Source organism: Triturus cristatus, chromosome 7, assembly GCF_964204655.1.
Source record: "Triturus cristatus chromosome 7, aTriCri1.1, whole genome shotgun sequence".
NCBI classification, from domain to species: Eukaryota; Metazoa; Chordata; class Amphibia; order Caudata; family Salamandridae; genus Triturus; species Triturus cristatus.
Window position 1 is genome coordinate 1,778,219,364 of NC_140590.1, and position 20,774 is coordinate 1,778,240,137.

The 20,774-nt window shown below is 45.9% G+C and overlaps 1 protein-coding gene across 1 annotated transcript in view; it reads right to left on the reverse strand.

Annotated features, from left to right (window-relative positions):
* Positions 1 to 9,812: 9,812 nt before the first annotated feature.
* The window catches only part of LOC146813087 (DELTA-thalatoxin-Avl1a-like), a 28,736-nt gene continuing 17,774 nt past the window's right edge, over positions 9,813 to 20,774 (reverse strand). Inside the window, exon 2 of the mRNA XM_085614701.1 lies at positions 9,813 to 10,372. Within this exon, the coding sequence (XP_085470827.1) occupies positions 9,958 to 10,372 (415 nt within the window). The 3' untranslated portion in view covers positions 9,813 to 9,957. The remainder of the gene's footprint in view (positions 10,373 to 20,774) is intronic.

Sequence of the window (20,774 nt, forward strand, 5' to 3'; positions counted from 1 at the left end):
ATGATTTAGGTGTGTTTTAAGCGAAATGGTCTGATATAGAAGATGAGGACAGAGAGAGAAAACCAGCACAGAAGCCGCCTCAGTTTATTTTAGATCTTCCTGCTGCTATCTTGACTAAATTAAAAACGATTATTCCCCCTAAAAAGATAGATTGGAATATGTTAGCATCATGTAAGCAAAAGGTTGATGAGTCAGTTTCTGATTTCTTTACGCGTTTTGAGGAGATGTTTCATGATTTTAGTGGTCAGTCGCTTACGAATGATACGGGTCGGCATCTCTTTGTCGATAAATATGTAGCGAATCTATTACCGGGAGTAGCAGCTCGATTGAAAGCGAGTGAAAGCTCCTGGTCAACATCGTCGCCAGCATCTCTCCTGACTATAGCTCACTATTATGAGCGTCAGGAGCAAGAAGCAAAGGGTAATGAGGAGAAAAAGGCGAAGGACCTCAAAACGAAGGTGATGTTAGCACAAGTATATGGACCGCCTCGTCGAGGCATAGAGAGAGGTAGAGGAGGATTTTATGGCCCCTCTATGGGTCGGTCAGACGTTACAAGAAATCAATGTGCGTATTGTAAGCAGACAGGCCATTGGGCTAGAGATTGCCCGGTCCTGCATGTGCAACGTCAGGGACGCGGCCAGGGACCAATGAGAGGCAGAGGGGGCTTTTCGAACTTTAGAGGGAATTCAAACGACCGTGCCCGGTATGATCCTAATGTGCAGCAACGTGATAGGCCAAATGTGTTTGATCGTCAAAACCAGTATCAAATGTCAGGGTATGACCGGCCCGGGTATCATGATTCACAGCATGCATAGGATTGCGTTGGATGGGGGTTGGAATCAGTTGAAGTGCCTGTAGATCAGAGAGGCCCTTATATTACAGCTACTGTTTTGGGCTCTACTGATCCTTTTTTAGTTGATACTGGAACTACTCGTAGTGCACTGTCTAAACAATTGGTTCCGAGGGCTCCCCCATCTGGCTTCGTGGCTTCATCGGTAGGGTTTGATGGCACACTTTCCCGTAGCCCTTTGTCTCAACCTTTGGCATTTTCTGTTAACAGGTTTTCTACCTCTTGCCCGTTCTTACTTTCTCCGAATACGCCTGACAACATTATGGGTCTTGATATGCTTAAGCACTTTAAAGCTACGATCCGTTGCTCCCCTGATGGAGTACGGGTGATTTTAAATGACAATAATCCCATGAAGGGTCGAATGTGTGTAATGACGGAAGATATTGCCTTAGCTTCCCTTCCTAGCACCTTGTGGGCTACTTCGGATACTGATGTGGGGCAGATGGTTATCCCCCCAGTCCACATTAGCGTCCAGGGGGGAGCTGTGTTGCCACGCCTCCCTCAATATCGCATTTCACAGGAGGGGGAGGAGGCACTCACACACATCGTGCAGGATTTAATCAATGTGGTGGTAGTGGAGGAAGTTCCATATAATGTTTGCAATAGTCCTATTCTTCCCATTCTCAAGAAAGATACTGATACTAGGGTTTACCGTTTTATTATTGACTTAAGAGAAGTGAATAAGATAGTGATCTCTCAATATCCAGTGGTTTCTGATATTACGACATTGCTTACCCTGGTCCCGCCAACGGCGACCACATTTTCTGTGATTGATTTTTAAAATGCTTTCTTTTCCATCACTATTCATCCTGATAGTCGGTATCTTTTCGGCTTCACTTTGAATAATCGTTCGTACAGATTTTGTAGAGTCCCTCAGGGTTATACAGAGAGTCCTAATATCTATAGCCAGGCATTAAAAAGACAATTAGATTCCTTTGTCTTGCCTGACGGTGTGGCCCTTATACAATATGTCGATGACATCTTGTTGGCGGCCGACACTCCTGAGCTATGTGAGAAGTGCACGTTAGCTTTGCTTTCCTTTTTGGCATCACATAATCACAAAGTGTCGAAGAAGAAATTGCAATTTTGTAGACCAAAGGTGACTTATCTGGGTCACCTTTTGTCTAAGGAGGGGCGTGCACTTACATCAGACCGTATTCAAGCAATTTTGGACACGCCAGTACCTTCTACACAGAAGGACGTGCGTGTATTTTTGGGTCTAGCTTCCTTTTGCAGGCAATGGATATTAGGATTTTCATACATAGCTAAACCATTGTTAGCACTTTTGACAAAAGACACCCCAGTCCCTCTTCCCTGGTCAGATGAATGTGAAGCTGCTTTCCAGCAATTACGACGGGCTCTTTGTTCAGCACCAGTGTTAGGCATTCCTGATTACACTAAACTTTTTACATTATATGTACATGAAAGAGATGGATGTGCATTATCAGTCTTAGTTCAGATGCACGGCGACAAGCAGCGCCCTTGTGCATATTTCTCGGCAGTACTTGACCCTGTCGCCCGAGCATTGCCTGGGTGTTTTCGCTCGGTTGCGGCGACAGCTGTGTCAATACGCCAAAGCAAGGGAATTGTGTTCTCATAAGTTGTTGGTACTAGTCCCCCATGCTGTTGATGCCCTGCTGAATCAGACAAAGACGCAGCACTTAACTAGTGCTCGTCTAACGGGATATGAGTTGACGCTGTTGGCTCCTCATATTACACTGAGGAGATGTGCAACGTTAAATCCAGCCACATTGTTGCCATTTCCAGAAACTCAGTCAGAAGCACAACAAGCACATGATTGTATTCTCGTGACTGAAGAACAGACAAAGGGTCGTATTGATCTCCAGGATACGCCCTCTGCAGATGTAGATGGAGAATTGTGGGTGGATGGATCATGCCTGAAGCTACCAGATGGTACGACTTCAGCGGCGTATGCAATCACCACATTACAAACAGTGGTGGAGACAGCACGCATACCGCAGAAATCAGCCCAAGCAGCGGAACTGATAGCATTAACACGAGCATGCGAGCTTAGTGCAGGATTATGTGTGAATGTTTATACAGATAGTCGCTATGCCTTTGGAGTAGCGCACGACTTCGGCCTACTCTGGAAAGAGAGAGGATTTCTAACGTCACATGGAGCACAGATAATGCATGGAGAGTTAGTTCATAACCTCTTGATTGCGTTAACGTATCCAAAGAAGATTGCTATAGTTAAATGCAATGCACATAGAAAGGTGGTTGATAAGGTGGGAGAAGGAAATGCTATGGCAGATCGGGTAGCACGGGAAACTGCGATGCAGCCCGACTCCACTGCAATGTACGTTGTGAAGTCACAGATAGAGAGATGGCACGATGCCAGAAGAGAGGTGCTAGAGATACAGAGTACCGCTTCCGATAAGGAGCGGGAGCAATGGTCTAATAACGGAGAATTGGATGATGAAGGTTGTTGGAGAAATAAGCAGATGGACAGATGGAAGTTACCCACAGCTTTTGTACAACCTATGGTTCAGATGGCACATGGGCTAGCACATGTTGGAGCTTCCGCAATCGTAAAATTGCTTACCCAAGTCTGGGAGCATCCAGAGATTGCTAGCACGGCAAAGAGGGTAGTACAGACTTGTATGATTTGTCTGAAGTATAACCCTGGAAAAGGGACACGAACTCCAGCAGGAGGGTTTGTAACACCCACTGCACCTTTTGAAGTATTGCAAATGGATTACATTCAGTTTGAACGCTGTAATAATCTGAAATATGTTTTAGTAGTGGTTTGTGCCTTCAGCAAGTGGGTTGAGGCATACCCTACGAAAGATAATACTGCAATTACCACGGCTAAGGTGCTGCTGAAGGAGTTTTTCCCTCGATATGGCATCTGCAGACTGTTGTGGAGTGATAATGGACCCCATTTCATAGCAGACGTTATCAAGTATGTACTGAAAGGACTAGGAGTTTCCCAGAAATTTCATGCAGTGTTTCACCCTCAGTCTGCAGGATTAGTCGAGAAGTACAATGGTACGTTGAAGCTTAAGATCGCTAAGATCCAAGCTTCCACTTCTTTGACTTGGCCAGACGCTCTACCTCTGGCATTATTGTCAATCAGATCGATACCGCATTCTCGAACCGGTCTCACGCCATATGAGGTCGTGTTCGGACGCCAAATGAATATTTGGGGTACGCCGAAGCCAAAATCAGTGTATGATATACCTTGTATAATGATGAGCGATTACTTGGCACAGTTAACTGATAATTTGGTTTCTATTCATCAACAGGTCCGAGAAGCGCTCCCTGACCGATCCACTGGTGAAGGCCATTCTCTTCGACCTGGAGATTATGTCCTAATTAAAGTGTTTGAGAGGACGAACAGTTTGGAGCCGAGGTGGTCGGGTCCTGAGCAGGTTTTGTTGGCAACAAGAACAGCGGTGCGAGTCTCCAATCGGAAGAATTGGATTCATTCCACACACTGTCGAAAAGTGCCGCCAGGTTTGGTGGAGCCTGCTGTATTGACCGATCATCGAGAAATCCTGACTGCGAAGAAAGGCCGTGAGGTGGAACCGAATGACAGTGAGGAGCTCTTCTCGGACCAGATGATTCCAGGAGTAAGGCGATATCATCTCAGACCAAGGAAGTGAATTTTTCAGTATCGGGACAAGTTGTCAGAACGGCCCTTAGGTTAGTGAAACGGAGAGCCAATGAGGCAAGGGGGGGGGGATCAGCCCTGCATTAGTGTAGTGACACCCGTCTTGGCCCGTTGGTGAAGAAATCAACCGCTGCCTAAGGGGAAAGAGTTTTGACAACACTTTTAGTTTCAGGAAGATACCGGAGTTCTTTGTACCATGGAAAAGAAGATTTTTTGTTCGATAGGTTTGATTAGTGCTATAGTAGTCGTTGCTACAACCACGTGGTTAGTCGAGGATGTGATTCCTGCCCGTGAGTTGCTTGTTTTGTCTACTCCAGTGCCTGAGGAGCACTATTTCTATACCCTTCCTTATCAAGAATTGAAGCATCGCCAGTCTTATCTGAACAATACTTTTATCCAGATGTTGCATCATACCCATATTGCTACAAATGCTACAAACTGTTGGATATGTGGTATGATGCCAGCTCATCAGAAAAAAGGAGGAACGCCATTTATACCTCTTCCTTTTTCTCATAATGGCTCTTGTAGAGCATGGTATACGTTGCTTTTTGCCACTCGGAAGCCTACAGTAGGACGATTACTCTTCAGACTTAATAAAGAGTGTCATCAAGATAAAGAAGGCTAACCACAAGCTAATGGAACAATTTGGGAGTGGGAAGAATATCGACCAGATAATGACTCAACTCCCTACATCTTTACGAACACCAGAGACATTATTGGAAATGAGAAGTTTGTAATTCAGGTGGCTCAAGCCCAAGCGGACCTGTGTGTCCAAAGTGTTGGTTATATTCCTGTTGGTGTTAGCGATTGTATTGTTGTTCTGAATATAGATGGGCTTAATAATAGTACCTTCTTAGCTTCCCATAATACTTATTTTGTATGTGGAAATAAGGCTTATTATCGTTTGCCTGCCGGCTGGTCCGGAGTATGCTATGTGGCATTTCTGTTACCCCCTGTATTCTTAGCACCCGCATCTTATCATAAAGATTTGAAGTTATTGAATAATGTGACTGTAAATAGGTATAAACGTACTCTATCCATGAATGACGTTGATCAGACTGATACTAGCCTACAGCAATATGTTGATTTTAACTTGGGATTGTTTTTCTTTGTTGGAGCTGCCCTAAACAGTAGAAAGGTTCGACGATTAACAAGAGTTGTGGAAGCTGTGACAAATCAGGCTGCTACTGCTCTTGGGAATCTTACTGAAGAATTGCAAATAACTAGAATTGTAGCCTTGCAAAACCGTATGTTATTGGATGTTATGTTAGCAGATAGAGGTGGAGCATGTAGAATTATAGGAAGTAGTTGTTGCGTTTTCATTCCTGACCATACGCCATCAGTTTATAAAGCCATTAATAAATTGCATAAAATCGCTGCCGATATTCATACTGAAAATGGTACTTGGACCTTTTCTGGATGGTTCTGGACACTAATTACCACATGGGGATGGAAAGTTCTGACAGGCCTCTGCATCATTGTTGCAGTTTTGTTTTCATGTTGCCTCTGCGTACACTGTGGCCCTCTGATATGTTCTTTATGTATTTCATTCTGTATTCCCGATAAAAATGCTGCTACTAGTGTCGTTTACCAAAGGAATTTAGACAAGGAAGTTAAATCAATAATGTCAATTGATATATATGATGATTACCCTAAAAAACCGAATGTCTTCAGCAAATGCTGAAAGGGTCGTCTGTTGAAACCAAAATAGCGATTTGATTAAGCATTTACTGAAGACATGTATTTTTCACGTTTGAATCGAGTGCTTTACTTTATATTGACTATTGTCCGGACTCCATTTTGTATGGTCATGCTTCCATGTGCTGTGCATGAGATGATTCCTACCTTCTTGCTAGTTGCTCTTATAATCTGCCTAGTAACAATCTATAAATAGCTCCTTTGTCCGTCTGGCGCATGCCCAGACTTGACATCTGTTATCAGTTAGTTCTTGCTTGACCATGTTTTCGCGGGCTCAGGATATTTTAACTCCGCCCACATATTGATCTTGTATTGAAAATGTCCATAAATGGTAATGAATTTTGCTCTATGTTGTATCCACCCACTTATGAGCCCCTCGGTTGTGTATAAAAGGGGACCGTATACGTAAGTTCGGTGTGCTACTCTATGCAATACTGAAGAGTGTTGTGTAGGTTGTAGGACCACCCTTAAGAGTTAATAAACTTTGTCTTTGTACTTTGCAGTTTCCGTGCCAACTTCCTTCTAGTACTTCGTGTATAGAAGAGCGAACCCTCTATGCTTTTGGCCCTGGCTGAGGCCGATATCATCACCCAGGGCCATGGAGGACTTCTGGAGGAGGACCACATGACCCCCTTCCCATCTTATGTATAGCCCCAGGGAGGTGGTGGTCCCTGGGACCGAGTGTCCGCAACTGACCCCCGTCATTACTTCATTGTGGCCCGGGGTAGGGGGGGTCCCCGGGGCTGCGTGGGGGAGCTGGAGCCCCCCACGCATTATTTTGGCATATAGCCCTAGGGAGGTGGTGGTCCCTGGGGCTGCGAGGGGGCCACATGGCCCCCCACATTTCAGTATACAAGCCCTTGGGAGGTGGCGGTCCCCGGGGCTGCAGAGGGGGCGTGTGGCCCCCGCATGTCAATCAATTAGCCCCATGTAGGTGGCGGTCCCCTGGGCTGTGGGTGCTCACACGGGCCATGCATTATTATTTGTAATTGCCCCCGGGACCTGGCCCAGGGGCTTAATGAAACTAAGCTTCGTTTAAACATTTTTTTGGGCGGGATTCACGGATCCAAAGTGACTCCGGCTGAAAATTAAAATAATAAAATGCTATTTATGGCCCTGGGGGTCCCTGTGGGATCCCCTGAACAGGCCAAGGGGGTCAGTGTGTTTCTACCCTGCCCCTTTTCTTTTTTTAAAAACATTTTAGCTTGTGACTCTGTCCAGCCTGAGATACATCTTTTCATCCTCATCCTGGGACCATCCCCCTCTGCCTGGGACGACTCCTGGTGGCCCCCGGCACTGGGCACCGCACCCAAGCCTACGGACCACGCACGCAACCTGGGCGTCATCCTGGACTCCTCCCTCACGATGACCAAGCAAGTCAACGCCGTCTCATCAACCTGCTTCAACACCCTGCGCATGCTCCGTAAGATCGTCCGATGGATCCCCACCGAAACCAGGAAGACAGTCACCCAGGCCCTCGTCATCAGCCGCCTGGACTACGGGAACACCCTCTACGCCGGAACCACTGCCAAACTTCAGAAAAGACTCCAACGCATACAGAACGAGTCAGCACGTCTCATCCTGGACGTCCCCCGCCACAGCCACATCTCCGCCCATCTGAGAGACCTGCACTGGCTCCCCGTCAACAAGAGGATCACGTTCAGACTCCTCACCCACGCACACAAGGCCCTCCACGACATGGGCCCGAAGTACCTCAACAGCCGCCTCACGTTCCACACACCCACCCGCCAGCTCCGCTCCGCCAGCCTCGACCTCACCTCCGTTCCACGCATTCGCAAGACCACCGCCGGGGGAAGGTCCTTCTCCTACCTGGCGGCCAAAACGTGGAACTCCCTCCCAACCCACCTACGGCTGACCCAGAACCATCTCTCCTTCAGTAAACAGCTCAAGACCTGGCTGTTCGAGCAGTAGCGACCCCCCCCCCCCTTGAGACCGCCTTGAGACCCTTGCGGGTGAGTAGCGCGCTGTACAAATTCGCTGATTGATTGATTGATATATACAGCAATTGCATAAATATAACTCACAGGAATATACTACCTTCTAATGACTACCCTTTGCAATGACACAAATATCTGTTTCAACTCACAGGGTGTCCCCAAATGTTGTCCCGATGAAGACTCCGCCTGATGATGACTTGTCACATTGAACTATAGGGGTTGAAACGTCAACAAAACAATCATATGGACCACATTTGAAGACTGACAAATAAAGAATGGACTTATTGTATACTACAGAGTGGGCAGGCTGTAAAATATGAATCCACATCTATTGTATATATTTTTTCCATTCACACATACTTTTCTTTTCACGAGCACTTGTTATACCCGTGCACAGAGCACCCGATCAAGTAATGATGTTTTGCTAGTGAAAGTAACTATTTTGAGACAATATCTTTTCAACAAATCAAACAGTTTTTTTAGATCAATGTGCATGTGTGCATCGCTATGATAACCTTGCTGGGCTGAGGGGAGAATCTTTGAATATGTATTCGTTCAAATTGGAAAACATCTAAAATGCAGAAAACAGAATATGCGACAGAACCATGGTTTTTAGTTATTGACCTTGTGAAAGAGCAGCATTCTGTCACTTATAGTAAAGCTATCCAATGGCTGATGTGGGATGATCCACTGCTCCATTCTGAGTTATCCAATTGCTGATGTGGGATGTGGGATGATCCACTGCTCCATGCTGTATGCTGTAGTAGGTGGAAGGTAAATGTGAATGAAACAACAACAGACCAATGGATGAATGGGGTGTGCCTAAAGCTACTGTAAATAACTACTTTATGTATGTAATTTTTGTAAAATCAAGAAGGTATTCGCTAATGCCCGACCTCAACAACATGACACTTTTGCAAACCCTTCCACAGTAAAGTGCAAGGAAGCATTGCAGAGCTTGGGGTTGGGCAAGGAGGGTGGATTACCATCTGAGGGGTACAGAGAGGAGATGGCAGGGTGCTGGTACAAGTATATTTAAGCAATCAAGGGGAATTTTCTAAGCGACAGCCACCATGTAGGAAAAATAATTTAGCTAATTATTTACCAGTTGTCGCATCACTCGTGCATTTACATTTTTGAGGCTACTTGTTTGAGACAACAGGCATGGTCGATCAGGCTATCCCAACTTCCTTGCCTCCCCACAAACTGTGGTCTAGGTGAATCCACCTCTGTAGAGCAAACCTTGGACCCCCATCTTCTGAATGTATAGCAGAAGGCACTAAGGCTTGTTAATTCTGAATCAAAGTTGTCCCTTTTTTATTTTCACCCACTTTCTTCTTTGGAGAATCCACATTCACGGTAGTTCACTGAAGCCATCAGGCGATCTGTAGAAAAGTTATTGTAACTCTACATTTTCTTGTTTCACTTTAGCCTCTGTGGAGACATTTCAGAATCCCTAGCTGCCTAAATCATCTCCGATTCTCCCCTTCTCCCCCACCACACCCACCATTCCCACTCTCAGCAGCCAATTTCTGCTAAAGGAAGTTGAGGAGATTTCATCCTTCAGAATCTCTTTCAGAAAATGGCAGAGCTCGAAAGCTAAGAAAATGAATCTCTTCCCCACACGTATGAAAGAGATGGTACTGAGAATGGAACTTTGGAGACCGCATGTAGTTAAGTATCCATTTTATTTGACAATTCACAGACAATTAAGACAAGGGTGGTAAATCTACAGACATGATCATAGGACAAAATTCTCAAAAGGTGGGTGGCTCCCTTTCTTGGAGACCTCCATTTTTCTCTTCCTCTTGACCTCACACATCTTCAATCCTTACTTTGAGGATGGCCTTGTGGTCATAGGACATTGTGGCTGTTACGCGCCACCCTTCGTAATGGAGCTCAATGCTTTTAGTGGTTTTTGACACTTCAGCTTTTTGAAAAAACGTGCTGTTGGACATTTTGTAGTACATGTCATTATAGAGCGTCTCCAAATCTTGATGTTGTTTGGTGTCTTCCGAGATGTGGAGCCCATACCACACCCTGTGGATGTTGTAATCAAATGGGTTGGAGAACATTACACCCAGTGAAAAGTTCCCACAGTCGTAGGTCAGGAGACCAATAGTCCCGGTGACAGCCAGGTGCCTTTTAACGAAGACGCAGTTTTGAGTTTCTCCTGGAAGAATGGTCGGTGCTGGAGGAATAGAGTTGTAACCACTTTTACAGAATGTCCTGTTGGGAGAAGTGGTCATAAAAATACATTACTTGTGATGAACCTTCATATCATATCATGTCATTATAAGCAAGTACAACACAGCAATCAGAAACTGACTACACTATTATGAAGGACAATGTGTGTTGTGGTTTTCTAAAGATGCTTTTCAACTCTGTGAAGACATGCCAAATAAAAGCTCACAGGTAATCATCAAACCTGAGCTGTAAGCAGCGCCACTGGAATTATGCGGCAGGGACCAAATTATGCAGAAGGGTTCTATGCATCAAGACAAGGCAAATAGTGCAGCGTAATGCAGCTTATTTTGTGATAGGAGTACTTCATTCTATTTTTTTTTTACAAATGTTTAAACTGTCTGAGCAAAGGTTTCACATCATTAATACGAATTTAACACCCAAATATAACAATAAACAACTGAAAAGGTGACCTTTGTAGCAAAATGAATTGTTGCATTTTTAGTAACTTTTGTTCCATTTGAACTAGAAACACAATTCCTTTCTGTTTAGCAGCGGATGGTGGATTATTTGGCAAACGAGGCAGCTCCTTAATTGTGCATAAAACTCTGCGGCGGCAGAATTGCACAATTCCAGGCGCCTTGGATATTACAGTGCAGCACTCTGAGTGGCATGCATTTCTCAATTGGTCCATACTCTAGCTTCAACCAGGCCTGATATTTAATTTTTTCCTTTACTTTGGGGATTTATTAAGCTGGCATTGTAAAACACGACACCTATGTCTGCTTGGACAGAATACAATGAGGAAAACACAAAGTAGCAAAACCAAAGAAGTTAGCCATGAAGACTTCATTCCTCACCATCAGTCTCCACAGATAGAGACATCTCTTCATTTTCCATCATCCATCTGAAGGAAGTGAATTCACTTCCTGCTTTCTTCTTACTTTAATCAACTCTTCAGGGCATCCCATTACCTGGCAGTCCCTGGCAAAGGGCACGCAAACACAAGGGCATCACCTGTTTGGCCTATTAGGGCAAGGAAGGATTTTGGACCGGAACCCGTTTTCTGCCGAACCCTACACCCAATGCCCCAAAATGCCAATCACCACAATCACACACAGACTTAGATGACCCAAACACTCACATAGCATTCTCACAATACATAGCCCCAACCTTTTACACATCCCACTAACTACCACCCCGCCAAACTACAAAACACACATTCCAACTCATGCTCATTAACACTCATTCTGCAGCACTCCCTGCACCAGACATCGGAGACCTCATCATCCATCACAAGCTTGACGTCCTCTTAGACATTTTTCTTCTCACAGGCTATAGCATCCATTAAGTGTACTGTGCACATAAGAATGGAGGAGACCTCTCTGTCATCCATAAGTCCTTCCGGTTCTGCACTATAGGCAAGTAAGTAACACTTTAATCAATGGAGCTGCTATCCTTCCACACCTCACTCTGTGCAACTCACACTGCCACCTTCATTCTCATCTAGAGGCCTCCCAGGTAGAACAAGGACTTCATTGATGCATTCTCAAATCTCCTCACCACCTCATCTATCTGACTTGCCCACACCACACTGGTGGATGACTTCAACATCCCAGACAGCCGGAAATAAAAAAAAAGGGACACCCCCCTCAACATCATCAATACACTCAACTTGGAACAGCATGTCACACAGCCAATACACGCTAAGGTCACATCTTTGACCTTGTGTTCTTAACATTACCAACAATCCAATGCAAACCAACAATGTCCTAAGACAAATCGTGGTCAACCTGAAGGAAAGACCAAACCTTCAGATTCTTTTAAAGACTTCTCCATAGAAAGTCTAATGCCTGAATTCATTTCTCACCCTATCAACTATACATCTGAACACCATCACAAGTGAAAGCCAAAGCATTTAGCACCCTGGTACTCTAAAGACCTTGCTGACAGCAAGTGATCTACTTACAGACAGGAGAGAAAATTAAAGAAAGCAGACCTGATACTGAACTCCCTCCAACCAACACTCAGACAGCTCATCACATCAGTTAATGCAAAGTTCTACATTGTTGGAAATGGGGGTCTCTAGTTGGTAGAGGTAGGTACCTTTGTCCAAGTAGGGACCCTTCTTCCTAGTCAGGGTAAGGGGGATACACTTCTAAAATAACCCCTGCTCACCCCCTTGGTAGCTTGGCACGAGCAGACAAGCTTATCTCAGAGGCAGTGTGTAAAGCATGTGTGAACACATACAGTAATGCAATGAAAACACTACAAATGGACACCGCACCATTTTAGAAAAATAGGTAAACTTCATCTAAACCAAAACAAGACCAAACTACAAAAATCCACGATACAGTAATCAAAAATGACTTTTAAACTGGTAGAAATAGTTCTGTTCAAAGCAAATTACAGATGTGACACTTTTCATACAAAGTACCTTAAATGCGTCGCGCACACAAGCAAAAACTGTCTCAGGGAAAATGATGCGTCGGTTCCTTACGCCCAGGGAAGGTGATGCATTGGTTCCTTACTTCAGGGGAGGGGATTCATCGGTGCCTTACTGCCTCGCAGGGGCGGTGATGCGTTGGTTCCTTACTGAAGAGGAGGTGATGCGTCTGTTTCTTACTGTGCGCGGAGGTGATGCGTTGGTTTATTACTGCGGCCTCGGTGTTCTTGCCAGCGTCGTGCCCAGGTAAAATGCGTGAGGATCGGGGATGCGTCGATCTCACGATGCATTGGGACTTGCAGTCTCACAGCAGGGCCTGCGTCAGAATCGGCGCGGAGACCTCGGACTTCCGAGATCGCTGCACTTGATGCGGCGTGCAGCGATTTCTCGAGCCGCAGCAAACTCGGCGACAATATCTTCAGCGATGCATCATGAAACAGGTGCGGGTGCGTCACGCTTCTCAAAGTTGCGTTACTTTTCCAGCTCCCAGCAGCAAACAGCCCCCAGAGGTCCAAAACAGCAGTAGGCACCTCTTAGCAGATCAGAACTCCCAGCAAGAAAGTTCAGGGGAGCTAGTGGTGAAGTCTTTGTGTCCCCGAGACTTCAGAACAGGAGGAAAGCTCTTTTTCAGGCCCTTGGAGATCTTCAAGCAGGGGACACAGCACACAGCAAAGTAATTTCCTTGGCAGCAGCAGCCACTGCAGTCAAACCCCAGACAGCAAACAGCACAGGGGCAGTATTCTCCTCAGTTTCTCCGGCTCTTCTCCTTGGCAAAGGTTCCTCTTGATTTCCAGAATGATCTAAAGTTCAGGCGTCTGGAGCCCTCTTTTTATAATACAAAATCATTTGTTTTCTGGAGGCAGAGACTGTCCTTGTCCAGCCAAAACCAGTTCTGTCCTCACTCGTGCAGCTTCCTGGCAGAAGGTGGAGACAGCATTGTCCCTGGCAGACCAGGCCCATTCAGGTGTGAAAGAAATCTCCACCCCCTACTCTGAATGCAGCCCAGGTCTATTCAACCCAGCCCTGACTCACCCTGGAAAGGCAGGACACACCTAACCCCCCCAAGTGGCTGTACAGAATGCACATCCCCAGTCCATGCCCCTCCAAAGCCAGACAGTCAATACACAACCTAGCGGAGGCACACTGGATGGTTAGGCAAGAAAATACCTACTTTCTAAAAGTGGTATTTTCAAACCCAGAATGTGAAAATCACCCTCACTAAAAGATGCATCTTAGCATTCTGAGTTCAGGAATATCAAACTTTATTTTCCTATCTTGTTCCCATGGGCAGTAGTGCTCATAAGATATGAGTAAACTCCCCATTCTATCCTATGGAGGCAGATAGCCTTACAATAGTGAAAATGAAATTGGCAGTATTTCACGATCAGGAGATGCCACACATATCAGGGCATGTCCCACCTTTCACATACACTGCACCCTGCCCACAGGGGTACCTTGGACTTACCTTAGGGGCGACTTAGATGTAAGAAAAGGGAAGGCTAGGGCCTGGCAAGTGGGTGCACATGCCAGGTCGACATGGCAGTACCAGACTGCACACAGGCACTGCAATGGCAGGCTGGAGACCTTGTTGCAAAGCTGCTCGTGTGGGTGGCACAATCAGTGCTGCAAGCCCACTAGCAGCATTTGGTTTACAGGCCCTGGGCACATAGTGTGCACTGTACTGGGAACTTAGTAGTAGTAGTAAACCAAATAACCCAATTATAGAAACACCAATCCATAACAACAATTTACAAAGGGAGCATTTGCACTTTGGCACTGAACAGCAGTCGCAAAGTGCCCAAAGCATCTAGACCAGCAAAATGACTTCCATCACACAGTAAAAATACAGGAGGCAAAGGAAAAAAAAGCAGTTTAAACCCACACCAAGGCTGCCAAGTTTAAAATACACCAACACCACCACCAAAGCAAAAATCATTTCAAGGCAATCAAGCATTGCATCCCCTGCTGGACCCACCTATACCTCCCTCCCCAGAAAAGTACAATGCCATCAACCTCTTCTTCGGTGAAAAATAAAGAAAATCCAACAGCACATTGACAACACCAAGCCTGCTTCATCTCTTACACACACTCCAGAGACTCCCACAATGGCCATCCTACAAAGCCCTACATCTTGTACATCTCGCCAACATTTTCAACTCCCTCAAAGCCACTTCTTATGAAGATGATGTCGAACCCATGTTCTTCTTTAAAAAGCTCCCTAGAAACACTCACTCATTCCTACTAACTATTGTAAATACCTCTCTTCAGTATATTCCCAAAAGCTCTTAAGACAGGCCAAATTCTCCTACTCTTAAAGAACCCTACAATAGACCCTGATAATGTCCCCAACTATCAGCATATCTCTCACCTACCAGTCATCGGTCTTATTAAAAAAGCAGCCTGTGTTCAAATTCTAGATCACATTCATGCCAACCATCTCCTGCATGACTAACAGTCTAGCTTCAGATCATGCTGCAGCACAGAGGCTGCTACCTTACACATTGTGGGCAATCCCGACCTAACCACAGAGGAGGATGGCCCTTGCCTCTCTGATATTGCTGGATCACTCAGCTGCCTTCTACACAATCGACCATCCTACCCTCATACAAACACCAGAGTGTTAAATGGAACTCACCAGCACTGTCCTTCACTGGTTCTCTTTCTACCTTTCAAACCAACACATTTATTCACATTGACACCATCAGGTCCAAAAAGATCCCTATCACCGGTAGATTGCCTCAGGGTTTGATACCTCTACATGGAACCACTTGTGGCTCTACTCACAGATACCAGCATCAAGATGTAAAAAGTCTACTCTGTTTCAGACATCCAATGCCTTAGACATTACCTGCACATCATCAAAACCTGGATGTCCATTGCCTACCTGAAGTTGAACCCAACCAAGACAGAATTCCTGTTATTTGCCAGGAACAACAATCAAGAATCAGTAGAAATCGGCCGTAATTACATGAATTTCGATAGTTCCAAACACCAGCTTCGCTGAATGCCAAGTCACTTTGATTCACATTGACCACCAACCTCATACTCAAGGAACAAAGTGCCAAAATACAAAAGACAGCCTTGTACCAACACTGCTAAAGAAAGGGAAACAGATTCTTCCAGAAAGCGACTTCAGACTGCTCTTCGAGCACTCACACTCTTGCATCTGGATTGTCTATAAAGCCCAACTCCATGGGCTCTCATTCGCTGCACTGGTATCCCTTAAGGGCATCCTACATGCTGCAGCAAGTCTCATCCAGGTCCTGAAAAAGTATGATCACATCACCCCCAACCTGATGGAACTCCATTGGCACCATTGGCACCCCTTGCTGACTCTAACCATCTTCAAAACTAGCTGCATCATTTACACAGCTATCACAAATAGCATCCCTGATTTTCTTGTAGACAAGCTCACCATCTCTGGTGGTTCTCAGCAAATCTGCAGCAGGGACCCTGTCAGACTGCAGAGTAAGAAGTGTAAAACGGAAATAACAAGGCAGCAGGCCTTTGCAATCTATGTATCCAGGACCCCGAGCCACATTCCTGTATCCATCAGTACCGCCGAAAATGCTGCTTCAATTTGGAAAGAGTGGAAAACACATCTCTTTAAAGAACCCTACATCACAAATAATTAATAGTCCAAAGCCAACTACTTCTTCTTTTGTTTGTTGACTTTATTCTAATCTTTGACCTTATATAGTGCTCCACAGTCATTTGGCTCCATTTGCGCTACAGAAATACAGAGAAAGCTAACATGTCTAGCATTGTTTTTCAGTTATAAGCCAGAACTTTTGGCTTTGTTTTGCCTTGTATGCATGCGTCCCTGTATGCTGTGTGGCTTAATGTGTAAAAGTCTACTGTAATGGTATTTGTTTTATCAGCTACCTTAAAAGAGGGGGAGCAAGGGCAGCAAAAGGAGCAGGGACATAGGGTGATAAGGAGGGCAAAGTGATGAACAGAGTGAGGTGGAAAGTGTGAGCAGGTACAAGGTGAAAGATGAAAGTAGGGAGAGTCAGATGAGAGGAGAAGCAAAGGGAGACCGAGTAAGTTGCAGAGTTAAGTATTGTATTGTAATTGTCATTTGTAGAGCGCATAATCACCGTCAGGTCTCTAAGCGCTGTGAGAGAGAGCCCTACCCTAGCACGTGAAAGGGGATGTAATAGATTAGCTAGTGCCCCAGGCTTCCGAGAAAAGGAGTGTTTTTAGCTTCTTCCTGAATGGTAGGAGGGCGTGTTCCTTACACAGATTCTCTGGCAGCTTGTTCCATAGTAGATGAACTGAGGTTGAGAAGGCCCTGCCTCCATGTTGGCGCGGGGGCAGGCCAGCAAGCCGGCATCCGAGGACCGGAGAGACCTGCTAGAGGTGTAGTTTACTAGACGATCTTTAATGTAGGTTGGGGCCTGGCCATAAATGGCTTTCTGCACAATGCAAAGGCCATTAAACTTGGTTTTCTGCCTGATCGGAAGCCAGTGTAGCTGACGTAGGAGAGGGGTGGCGTGGGCCCTCCTAGGCAGTCTAAAGATCAGTCTGGCAGCGTCATTCATGATGACCTGTAATCTAGCAAGTGATTTTTTCTGGGAGACCGATGTACAGGGAGTTCCCATAGTCCAGTTGTGACACTATCATGGCCGATACTGCTGTTCGGAGTGTTGCGAATGTGAGAAGGGAAGCTAGTTTCCGTAACGGTCTTAGCAGGTCAACACATGTTCCTACAACGGCCGATACCTGATGGGTCAGGGAGAGTTTGGCATCGATTTTCATGTCCAGGCTTTTTATGGCCTGCGCCGGTTCGGGATTTGCACCTAGCTCTTGTGGCCAAAAGAGGTTGCTCCAGGGGTTAGTGTCCATGGTGATGGCCAGTACCTCAGTCTTATAAGGGTTGTTTTTGAGGGAGTTGGCCGTCATCCAGTTGACTGTGAATTTTAAAATGTTTTGCAGTCGTGAGTGGGCAGCTGAGGAGTTGTCTATCTGAATGATAATTTGGGTGTCGTCAGCGTAGTTATAGATCTGGCACTCCATGAGATTTAGTGCGGCTACCAGGGGCTGGAGGTAGGCATTGAATAGGAGGGGGGACAAGGCCGAGCCCTGTGGTACCCCACATGTGAGTTTGCCAGTATCAGACACCTGATCAGCCAACTGTACTCTCTGTGATCGGTCAGTGAGGAAGGACGTGAGCATTTAAGGGCCATACCCTGGATGCCTAGCTCCGAGATCAGCGACAAGAATTGGTCGTGATTGACCGTATCAAATGCCGCGTATAGGTCCAGCAAAACCTGGGCACATGGCTTTTTCTTATCGGCCCTAAGTTCATCCAGGACTGCCAGCATTACCATTTCCATGCTATGGTGGGCCCTAAAACCTGCCTGATTGGTTTGCAGGAGGTGGTTTGCTTCTATGTGGTGTGACAGGGATTTCAGCACGTGCTGTTCTAGCACTTTCGCCAGGAAGGGGAGTTAGGAGATTGGCCTAAAATTTTTAAGGTTCTTCACGTCTGCCCCCGGGTTCTTCAAAAGGGGATAACTCGAGCCTCCTTGAAATCAATGGGGACATGGCCAGATTCGAGAGATTAATTTAGTAGCGTGAGGACCTCGCTTTCTATCCCTGGTAGTGCCATATTGAAATTCCTCGGTGGGCAGGGGTCCGCAGGTGACCCCGACTTAACCTGGCTCATTAAGGGTAACAGGGAGTCATGTGTAAGCATGGGGAAGATGGTAAGTGGTTTATCATATGCGTGTGGCAGGGATTCTGATGCTAGGGGGCAATGGATAGTAGAAGTAAGGTGAATCTCCGTCAGTAGGTCCTTCATTTTACTTGAGAAGAAGGTCTGGAATGTGTTACAATCTTCAGGGCAGAAAGAGGGGTTCTGTTCCTGAGTCTGTCTCAGCTCTTTTAGAATCCGAAAGGTTTCTTTTTGTGTATTGTCAGCGGTCAGGATCCTAGCTTCATAAAATTCTGCTTTCCTTGTTAAGATCGCTTTCTTATAAACTGCAAACATTGCTTTATATTTTAACCGGGCACCTGGGTCATAAGCTTTACGCCAGGCTCTCTCACACTAGCGTAAAGTCTGTTTCTTATTTCTTAGAGCCTCATTGAACCAAGGGGCCCCCTTGCCTTTGTCCCTTATTCTTTCCCTGCGTGTGGGGGCAACTATGTCAACGGCGTTCTTCAGCCTTATGGAAAGGGTGGCGCTTTCTAGTTCCAGGTTTCCCAGCGCTGGGCTTCGGGGGCTGATTTATGTAGAGTGTTAACCAGGTCTTCTGCTCTAATTTTATTCCATTCTCGCAACACTTTCCACTCCAGGGGTGACGGTCCGCTTGTCCTGTGGTTGAAAATAGGCCTCCGATTCAATAACGGTCGGACCGGGCGCAGGACCTAATCTCTAACAGGCTAGTTAGTGGATGGAACGTCCAGACCAAATAGAGTGTATGGCCCTTCTCATGAGTAGGTGCATTCACCAGTTGTCTAAGTTCCAGGGAGACCAATGCCTCTTCCAGCTGTTTTGCTTGGCTATCTTTGGGTACCTGATCCCAGTGGAAATTAAAGTCCCCCTTCACCAGGATACATTGATACCGCGAGCGGATGTCGTTGACTAATTCGGTGAAAAGTTCAACAAATTTGGGTGGCGTTCGAGGTGGGCGATAGACTATTAGAATGATTAGACAGGTGGTCTGGGAGCAAAACTTAGCTACCAACACATCAGCCCCCTCAATGCTCTCTGCGCATAGGGTTTCTGTCATTAACTGTACAGGAGTGCGACTCCACCCCCTCTAGTGCTGCTTGGTCTGTTATAACAGAGGGCGGCATGTTTCGGGGGCATGGCTGCTACTAGGTCCGGAGCTGATGACTCCTCGAGCCAAGTTTCTGTGACACCCAGGATGTCCTAAGGGTCATCTTGAAGGAACGAGAAAACCTCAAGATTGTGTTTCTGTAAGGAGCGGGTGTTGAGGGTAGCCACCCGTAGTCCCTTTAAACTAGCCGCGTTTTTACATACAATTCTCGGCAGCGCCACGAGCAAACCTTCACGAGGTGGTGAGCACATCTCTCTACCTGCGCGCTTGCTCCAGCTCCGTAGATAAGCTGTCAACTCCTCCCACCCACCAATCAGCCCCGAAGCGCAGCAGCTGACCGTCCCCGAGCACTAGACCGTCGAAATAAAGTGGAGGTGCACTGGGGTGGCGGAAATGAGGGAGCGCTGAGCACGAATGAACTAAACACAGTGCAAAATACAAGTTATTAAAAGAGGATTCCTTCAATTTGTTAAAAAAGGCAGCGTTTTTAAACTAGCAGCGTTTTTGCATACAATTCTCGGCACCGCCATGAGCAAACCTCCATGAGGGGGTGAGAATGTCTCTCTCGTATGGGGCATAATAGAGGATTGAGGGACAGAGATGTACAGAAGCATGAGGTGGGATGTAATATAGGACTAGATCAGAGAGAGAAGTGTCAGGGAGTATAAGGCCTTAGAGGATTAGAGGTGGAGACAGGTATTGGAATAGGGTGAGCAGGAGAAGTAGGGGTAACACGGAGGAGTGTAGTTGTCAGTTAAGAAGAGAAGGGGTAGCAGAGAGTGACCAAGGAGTTAGGAGAGACCCAAGTAAGCATAGAAACTAAATAAAAATGAAATTGGTAAAGTAAATACAGATGAAATTGTAGAAGATATGCACATGCAAGTAGAGTCAGTAGGCATTGGACAGTGACATGTGGCAACGGGGGGGGGGGGGGAAGAGATAGGAGCCAGAAGGCAACAGAAACAGAAGATTGTTTTAAAGTGGACTATCAGTTGGGGAGGATGCAACTTATTACCTTCCCAGGTAACTAGCCCAAACTCTTGTTGGGTTCAACACAGAGTTACAATATGTAAACCTGGGCTCAAATCCTGGTACCAACAGCAGAGCAGGCACGCTTAACATAAAGAAAATATTTAAAGCATTTCCCACTTGTCCAAATTGTGTGATCCTAGGTAATTCATCATCATCATCAAAAGTACTTTATTCGATTCAC